Source organism: Dunckerocampus dactyliophorus, chromosome 7 (assembly GCF_027744805.1).
Source record: "Dunckerocampus dactyliophorus isolate RoL2022-P2 chromosome 7, RoL_Ddac_1.1, whole genome shotgun sequence".
Lineage (NCBI taxonomy): Eukaryota > Metazoa > Chordata > Actinopteri > Syngnathiformes > Syngnathidae > Dunckerocampus > Dunckerocampus dactyliophorus.
Genome location: NC_072825.1, coordinates 31,567,027 through 31,576,237, shown reverse-complemented (window position 1 = coordinate 31,576,237; position 9,211 = coordinate 31,567,027). Strand labels below are relative to the sequence as shown.

At 46.0% G+C, this 9,211-nt stretch overlaps 1 protein-coding gene across 2 annotated transcripts; it reads left to right on the top strand.

The window, feature by feature from the left end:
• The first annotated feature begins 3,795 nt into the window (after positions 1-3,795).
• Positions 3,796-9,076, top strand: nr1d2a (nuclear receptor subfamily 1, group D, member 2a). Of its 2 annotated transcripts, none has more exons than XM_054781370.1 (8): positions 3,796-4,155; positions 5,645-5,890; positions 5,966-6,054; positions 6,152-6,296; positions 6,666-7,336; positions 7,415-7,600; positions 7,686-7,896; positions 7,981-9,076. In XM_054781370.1, the coding sequence occupies exons 1-8, from the start codon at positions 4,125-4,127 to the stop codon at positions 8,178-8,180; spliced, it is 1,779 nt and encodes a 592-aa protein (XP_054637345.1). In that variant the 5' UTR covers positions 3,796-4,124; the 3' UTR covers positions 8,181-9,076. The 2 variants fall into 2 exon arrangements, with proteins under 2 accessions (XP_054637345.1, XP_054637346.1); XM_054781371.1 differs by lacking the exon at positions 3,796-4,155 and adding an exon at positions 4,247-5,000.
• The last annotated feature ends 135 nt before the right edge of the window (positions 9,077-9,211 follow it).

Here is a 9,211-nt window from a genome sequence, read left to right as displayed (position 1 = left end):
TTCTGCCCTGCACTAGTGAAGAATGGCCAACAATAACATCAGTGTATGTCATTCATCCTCATTTTGCGTCCGCTCCAAATACCACCACAGTCAACATATCGGCACCGGTAACTGTTTGTAGTATTATGACTTGATGGCAATTGAAATATCCCATGTTAAGTGTCAGGAGACATGTGCTGCTCCCTCACGTGCAAACAGTCAGCTGTTGTGTGGACACAATGTTCCCACTGGAAACCTCTGTGGAAAGCTAACTTTTCCCCCCACCATCTCTGCAGCGTATTGTGGCCTGCCACAGGAGTGTTAAATTTAGCCGTATGTACCAGCTGTGTGTTTATAGGAAAAAATGATAGCACACAAACAACTTAGCAAGGGAAAACATGCTTCTTTAAATTCCTGTTTCTCATCCAACGTCTTCTCACGTGAAACCATAATACCCATTGGTAATTGTACAACACTGTATAATAACCTGTATAAACTATACATATAGATATTGTATACACAAGATGGCCGAACACTCAGGCGCAACAGTGCGCAGGGATACGGCGGGAGACAAATCTAACGCCGAACGTTCTGTGAGGTTTGATTTTTTTTTTTGAGAAGGCATCTTGGTGTCGCAAATGTATTAACCTTTTGAACGCATATTGTTGTGAGAAGCCACACTCCAGGTGGTGAAGATGGCTTCACGGAGGGCATCAACTGTCTGGACCTGATGCCCATTTTTATAAACATTCCTTGCCATCCATCCCCAAATGTTCTAATTTGGATTTAGATCAGGAGAACACGCAGGATGGTCCAAAGAAAAAGACAGTGATCACCACATAGACGAGGGCCTTCAGTCATGAGAGATAACCCCTGCAACATCTCCACATAGCCATCTGCCGTTTGACACCCCTGCACAACCTGAAGCTCCATTGTTCCATTGAAGGATCATGATGGCGCCCCCTCCACTGTGCCGTGTGGAAAACATCTCAGGTGGGATCTCCTTGTCATGCCAGTAACGTTGGAAGTCATCAGGATCATCAAGGTTACATTTTTTCTCATCAGAAAATAAAACATTCAATGTCCCATGTTTGGTGCTCTTGTGCAAATTCCAAATGAGCAATACTTTGGCATTGAAGACCTTTTTTCTTCTCTCACAGATGCTGTCTGATGGTTATTGGACTGTACTCGGCACCAGTAACAACCTCCATTTGGACCGAGGATGGGCTCCTCCGGCTCAGGGCCAATATTGATTGATTTCTCGCCACTTTATCTTGTATATTTTTAATGTGACATTTCCAGCTCATCTTTTCATCATGACCCCCAGAAATTTGTTTTGGTTCACCCTGTCGATGTCCACTCCTTTAGCAGAAAGTATCCATTTTGTTATTACCAAATAGCATGATCTTAGTTTTACTTAGGTTCAGGGATCATCTGTGACTTTTTTTTATTAGCTGTTGCCTACTTTCTCCAGAACAGAATGCAGTAGTATCATCTGCAAATAATACTAGCTTTAAGTCTTTCCTGGCGTTACAATTGAACAGTTTTGGTCCCAGTATTGACCCCTGGGGTACGGCGCCCGATATATTTAAGCATGCTGAAGTATGTTCTCCTAGCTTCACATATTCCTTCCTGTTGGCTAGATAGCTTTGAACCCAATTCAGCACTAACCCTCTTATTCCATACCTTTCTAATTTTGTAATTAGGATGTTGTGATTAATTGTATTGAAAGCTTTTGTCAAATCCACAAATACTGCAGCTGCGCACTCTCTGCGGTCTACAGCGCAGGTAATTTCCTCTGTAATTTCAATCAGTGCCGTGGAAGTTGGAATTTTAGCTCTGTATCCGCAAGTAAGTCATTCTTATTGCTAAATTTGTCCAACCTGTTGTTGAATAACTTTTCAATGATTTTGGAAAATTGTGCTAATAACTAAATGGGGCGATAATTTGGAAAAATCACATTCAAGCCACAATTTAGCCAAGATTTTGGCTTTTAAAGCATGTGCTCTTAAACTTTTGATCAGCTGAAGAACAGCTTATTTCACTTTAATGCTTGTTTGCAATAAATTGCTTACTCATGTTTTATTTATTTCTTCTTTTTGCACGTTGAAGCTCTGCTTAGAACCTCCTTAAGCTCCAACAGTGCAAAATGTAAGTTCTTGCAATTCTTCAACTGGTCCTAAAATGTTGTTTAGGAGTGTATATCATTAGCTAGGAATTAATTTTGGTTTCATAATATGCTGAGGGCCAATAAAAATGAGCTGCAGGCAGAAAATGGTCCCCATGTGACACTTTGGAGACCCTTGGTCTAAATCAGGGGTCTTAAACTCAATTTGACTGGGGGCCAGTGGAGGTAGAGTGTGGGTGAGGCTGGGCCGCATCAAGTATTGGGAGTAGGGCTGGGAATCTCAGGGTACCTCACGATACGATACCATTCACAATACATCCGTGTGATAACACCACTGTTAGTTCAGTGTTGGTGTTTACTTGCTCCTGGAAGTATGGAAGTAACACTGAGCTTGGCCGGATGTTGCGGGCTGCAGTTACACTACTCTTCGATGTCCAGTCGCGGGCCGCAAGATACGATTTGGTGGGCCGCTAATGGCCCGCGAGCCACGAGTTTGAGACCCCTGGTCAAAATGATTGTAAAAAGATTGAGGAACACAGGACGTTACTCTGCAGTCTCACTTTCACAGAGGGATTGCTTTACATATAAGCTATATAGTATGGTACAGTTACTTCAACAATAAATACTCTCATTACAGTTGGATACGGACATTTATTTGTCATTTTTATATAGCTAAAAAAAAAATCCGCAATTTAATTTGAGCAAATTTTAATAATTTGGAATAAGTTGATACGTCAAACTTTCTACAACACTTAATTTCAATAATGAGATGCTATTTTATTATTTTAATTGCGTAACATTTCTTACTGTGCTTATATTATTACCATTATTATAAATAAGTTTAAACATGACATATCTTTATCCTTTTATCAAAGATGCTTTCTACTGAGCTCTTTTTTTTGCAAATAATTGTGCTTTTAATGCTTAATACAAGCACAATTTCGTCATAGCTGCAGAGCTGTTGAGAAAAGTAATTGCACTTGAATGATGGATGCACTGTATCACAAATGTTATGACTCATGAGTCATAACATTCGTTTCTTTGCTTTTTGGTCAAATGCGTGTTTTTTTCCCCCTTCAATTTCCCCAAGAAAATACATATTTATTATGCAAAATAGATTTACAACTATTAAGTGTTGTTAATAATACTAATCGTATTTGTGATGCTTTCGATACAATTTCATCTGTTAAGTAAAGTTGAAATGTGTCTGTTTGTGTATTTGTGGATTTATTTGTACAAGTGTAGATTAAACATTGCTTCCAGTACTTTGGTTTAAGTCGAATGAATGACACCTCAATTCCATTCCAAGAAGATTCCACTTGATTATATAAGCTTGTTTTGCTGCACGTGTACTTGAACTGCATTACATTATAAGTACAGTACAAGATCACCACAGTTGGATACATTTTAAAGTGTAAATTACATGAATAAAACGTCATTATTATGATGACGATTATTATTAAAAGTCTACTTTTAGTAAAGTGAAACTGTTGCTCGGGGTGGAGTCTGAAGTGAGACTGTGCGTGTGCGCGCGCGGGCGCGCGCCGGTTTCACGCAGCACGTCGGTGGCTGCAACGTGACCGCCTCGTGTGTTACGTCCCATCAGCCAGCTAAGCCCCGCCCCCTCGGCCCTGCTGAAACTGTGTCACTGGGTTAAAGTGGCTCGAGAGCGAGGCCGGAGGGGCGTGGCCTCGGCTGCAGCTCGCTCACATGGGCGAGCCCATGAGCGCGGAGGAACATAGAGTTCTAGTCCGCACGCACAACAAGGGGGAGTTCCTCCAAGACTATTTCCCACCCTCTTTCTCTCTTTCCAGCTCGCTAGCTCGATCTAGAACAAGTCGTGAGTCACCGAACCGGACCTACGGACGACCCACAAACACACTCCTGATGTTGTGAGCTGCGCTGTCGTCTCTCTTGCTCGGTGCTCGTCAACTTGTTCGGTCGCCATCTTCTTCCGCCACAAGTCGACAGTTGATTTTTCAACACTTTTCACTTGTCTTTTTTTCCTCGATTGGAGATGCCCGAGGACGTCGGACCAGCTAAACCTGGTAAGTGGATGATATTTGGTAACAGAAATAAACCACCTAAGTATGAATGACTGCTGCAATATTACAGTAACTATAACGCTGTAGTCGTGTTATACTTTACCGTTACATTCAGCAGAGAGACATGCACACCATCTTCTTATCTTGACTAAAATGTTCTATTTTTTTAAATCTTGTTTCGTGAAAGTAAACGTCCCCAAACGAATATTGTGAGTTAAACTAGATTAAGCTGTCACGAAGAAGGCGCAACTTGAATGAATGGCGACCTCAATGCTGCTCTTAAAGCTACCACACCGACAAGGGTGCTTTAAACTCTTTAACATGGAGCCCACCTGGGCCCGGACGCTGACAACAGTGGCCTGTATCCCATTTTGAGGCGTTAACTGGAGGTTTAGAGTGTCCTATTGTCGATGTTGTCGTCCACTTTGACACAACAACCGTGTTCCACTTCCTAGCCAGGGCTCACATGGACATCGTAGCCTAGCCATGTGCCACTGTGTACACGCTTCTGCCAGCTCACCTCTGATTGGCCAGGGGGCGGAGATGTGCGAGCACGAGTCTCGGCCGTCTCTCACTCGGATTGGCTGACAGCGTGTCGTTGACGTCACACATTGCATAATCCACAACCGTACACAGTGGCTAGGTACACGTGAGTCTGGTTTGACCCAGATTGTAGTCCTGCTTGGCGTCCTCGGTCCTCCATGACACATCCACATGGCTGTGTTAGGTAATCACCGACATAGGTGTGGAGGACAAAAAAAACACCTTTTGCACGACTATTGCCTATTTAGGTGTATTATGTTTGGGAGGCTTTAAGAGAATCAAGGCAGAAGCCAGGCTTGTAATAGGTATTCATCTACTTTTCCTTGATTGATTCATTGCTTTTTCCATTTTTCCATATGAATTATAGCATTGAATGGACATTCCTGTTGGCAGTGCCGTCTTGTATTGATCTGTAATCTGTTGCACTCATGACACTTCAGCTACCTTTTAATGGCCAGTATCACATGTCTGACATGTTTCTGTGTCCTAAAATGGCTGCAGGCTTCTTTTTTTAAAAACATTTTATTGAGTAATCATGGTGCCAAAGCTGTCACCGCAGTTGGCAAGCGCGCTCTTGTGTAACCCTCCGGTGTGAGTTTTTTTTTTAACTGCTTTCCTGCGACATCTTTTGTTTCACACAAGTTTGCGTTGCTCCATTGCTTCAGTGACCTCGTCTGTGAGAGTCCGTCAGCATCCCATGCTCACAGCCTTGTTATGTAACACGTTATCCAACCAGCAAGCCTGGAGGTGATAAAGCAGGTCAATCATGGCAGCTGACACACACACACACACACACACACACAATGAAGGTGTGTTCTTCCTGTGAGGTACATACATAAACTGTGCTTGTATGTCATAAGATCTTTCAAATAAAAAGCAGCGTCAGGAAAAACAACCAACAAAAATGTACAATGCCAAAATTCTCAACCCTGTCCTTGTCTGTCTTTAGGCGGAGTCATCGCCTACATCTCCTCAGGCTCCGCCTCCAGCCCGGAGTCCTGTATGAGTACTAGCCCAAGCGCCGGCGGCGGCAGCTTCCTGTCCACGTCGCCGACCCCGTCCCGCTCCTCGTTGCCGAGCAGGGCGGTGGGCATGGTGGTGGACATCGCCCCGCCAACCAAGAGTGGACCCAGAGCCGGAAGTGGCGTTGAGAAAGCGGGCCGCACGTCGGCGTCCGCCAAGAGCAGCATCACCAGTAAGCGGACCCTGTCATGAAAAACACACTAATGCAGTTGTGTGCGCGTTAGCTTAACATCTGTATGTCTTTTAGAAATCAACGGCATGGTGCTGCTGTGTAAGGTGTGCGGCGACGTGGCCTCAGGCTTCCATTATGGCGTCCATGCTTGCGAAGGTTGCAAGGTGAGACTTAACGTTGCACTCGTCAACGTAGTTTTCACACACACACGCGCGCGCGCGCGCAACATGACGCTAACGCCCGCTTCGTCACTCCTTTTAGGGCTTCTTCCGGAGGAGCATCCAGCAAAATATCCAGTACAAGAAGTGTCTGAAGATGGAGAACTGCACCATCATGAGGATCAACAGGAACCGCTGCCAGCAGTGCCGCTTCAAGAAGTGTCTGGCTGTCGGGATGTCCCGAGATGGTGAGCACGAGCTCCAGATTTGCTCTTTTGTTACTATTATTAGCATTACAGCTCAGGTGAATACATACAAGTTCTATCTCATCGGCTCCAAATTGTCAAAGTTTTTTCCCTGCACTTTGTTGTGGAGGAAACAAACATTAAGGCCCTCTGCTGGTGGAGGTCATAATTGCAGCCCAACATGAATACACTGAAATAACACGAGTTGGCCGCTAGATGGAGTCAACCTTGCACTTGATTCAAGTCAAACATGAAACTTTTAACCACGGGATCATTTTGAACAAAATGAAATATTTACATCATTCGGTTAATGTTCTTTGAACTGAATGTGAAATAAACAGAAACTGTAATGTCGTCACTGTGTGTCTTCAGCTGTCAGATTCGGGCGCATTCCAAAGCGGGAGAAGCAGAGGATGCTGCTGGAGATGCAGAACGCCATGAACAACATGATGAGCAGCAACAGCCAGCTGCACAACATGCTGCACGGTCACCAGAGCCCGCAGCTGCCCAGCGACACCAGCCCCTCGCTGTCCTCCTCATCCTCTTCCTCGTCCTCCCTCTCATCGGACTCCCCGTCCTGCTCCAACCCCTCCTCCCCGCAGTGCCCCCAGGACGCAGAGTCGGTGGTCTCAATGGACACCAACTCCAGCTCCGCCTCCTCCTGCTCGTCGGACAGCGGCGAGGACGAGGTGGGTGTGGGCAGGCAGCACCACAATGCCTTTGAGAGGACCCAGCACCAGGAACGTCAGGCCTCCCCGTCGCCTGTCACCACGGAGACGGCAACCGGCTCCGACAGCTGCATGGAGGCATCGCAGCAGCAGAAGCAGCAGCAGCAGCAGAGCTGGAACTGCTGGAACAACGAAGTGGTGATGAGAGGCTACCAGGACAGCTCGTACAGCAACAACCAACACGTCAACAACGTCGTCTTCAATGAGGAGAGGCGAGAGTGCCCACAGCAGCTCAGTGGCGCCCCCAGCTGTCCAATGGACGCCCACCAACTGCGTGCTTACCACAACGGACCAAGCAACAGCAGAGCACACCTGGTGAGTCACATGACAGCCACATGACCACTTGAATTTGATTCTTTATGGGAACACTCACTCACCTCCTTCCTCTCTCAGGTGTGTCCCATGAACACCTCCCCCTACGTGGACCCCAGCAAGCCCAGCCAGGAGATCTGGGAGGAGTTTTCCATGAGCTTCACCCCCGCCGTGCGGGAGGTGGTGGAGTTTGCCAAGAGGATCCCGGGCTTTCGTGACCTTCCAGAGCATGACCAAGTGGGCTTGCTGAAGGCAGGAACCTTCGAGGTAGGAGGCCGCAGTTGTCCCACGTTGATGACATCATTACCACCGCAGCACGCCAAACTGACTCTATTTTGATTGGTCCCCTCAGGTGCTGATGGTCAGGTTCGCCTCGCTCTTTAACATGGCCGAACGCACGGTGACCTTCCTGAGTGGCAAGCACTACAGCCTGGACACGCTCAGGTCGCTCGGTGCTGGTGAGCTGCTCACCTCCATGTGCGAGTTCAGCGAGAAGCTGATGGCGCTGCGACTGGACCAGGAGGAGATGAGCCTCTTCACAGCCGTGGTGCTCGTGTCCGCCGGTGAGAACACCAAGCATGAAAGGGAATATAAAAACCTCCACCCACCACGAAGGCAACATGCTCACCTCTGTTCCTCCTTCTCAGACCGCTCGGGCATCCAGGACCTGAACGCCGTGGAGGCTCTGCAGGACAAACTGATTCGGGCCCTGCGGAACCTGGTGATGCAGAACCACGGCGAGGAGGCTGCCACCACCTTCACTAAGCTGCTGCTCAAACTCCCCGAGCTGCGTTCCCTCAACAACATGCACTCTGAGGAGCTCCTCTCCTTCAAGGTGCACCCATGACTTCCTAGGCCACGCTCACCCAGGCCAGGCTCCTCCCCTTCCTCCCAACAACCCACTCACCCACCTCTCTGCATCTGACCAACCCTGTTGTGTGTTTATTTTGCGGAATGTATTACAAGTTGTTTTGTACTCTATTTTTGTGTGAAGCGGACCACGCGGGGTCCAGAGAGAAGAACAGTACTGTATTTATGGAGACAACAAGCTGACGTTGTTGCAAACATGGAGGCACTTTTCTACTTTCAGCAGGAAGAAGAAACCCAACTTTGCTGTATGCAATGATTGAAAGTATCTGCAACGTTTTAGTTTCTTTTCATTTCCTCCAGAAGCCATTTAATGTAAAAAAAAAAAATGCGAGTGAATGTGAGATGCAAAACTTGCATGTTTATTTGCTCTTCGAGAGGCGTGCTAGCTAGCGAGAAAGCTAACGGCTAATGTGACGAATGTGCTGCTAATGCATGGCTAAACTTCTCTCCCCTCACCACGCACCATCTTCCTGTGTGTGTAGTGTTGTACTCTTTACTTTCATGTATTGTTTTTTTTTTGTTTGTTTGTTTTTTTAGCCTTTGCGCCACCTCGCTCGCGCTCGCGCAACACTACATTCGCACAAGTTCACCCAAAATCCACCACCTGTGTCTGGGCGAGGTTGCACAGAGGCGAAGCATAATCATCAGTATATTTTCAGTTTTCTAACTTTCCACTTTGTATGATTTTTTTTATTTTAATTGAACGTTGTGCTTTCTGCCAGGCACTGAACATGAAACGTGTCATCCATGATGTTTGTTGTACTTGGCAACACTGTCACATGTAAATAACTATATATATAAATATATATATATAAATATCTCTTGAACATAGACAAATATGTATAGAATAAATGAATAAATATGGGAGAAGAATATTGTTTTGTGTGTTTTTTTTTTAGTTTTTTTACAAATTAGTTAGGGATGCTATCGCCCACCCATCAATATTGGGTGATTTCCGTGAAAAAGCATGTGATCGGCATATGCGGATAAATGCCGTTCAATGCCGAT

What these genes read in the sequence shown, in the direction of transcription:
- nr1d2a (XM_054781370.1), top strand. Translation starts at nt 4,125, where the DNA reads ATGCCCGAGGACGTCGGACCAGCTAAACCTG. An exon ending in CGCCAAGAGCAGCATCACCA is followed by an intron (nt 5,891 to 5,965) that starts GTAAGCGGACCC and finishes TATGTCTTTTAG; the next exon opens with AAATCAACGGCATGGTGCTG. An exon ending in TGAAGGCAGGAACCTTCGAG is followed by an intron (nt 7,601 to 7,685) that starts GTAGGAGGCCGC and finishes TGGTCCCCTCAG; the next exon opens with GTGCTGATGGTCAGGTTCGC.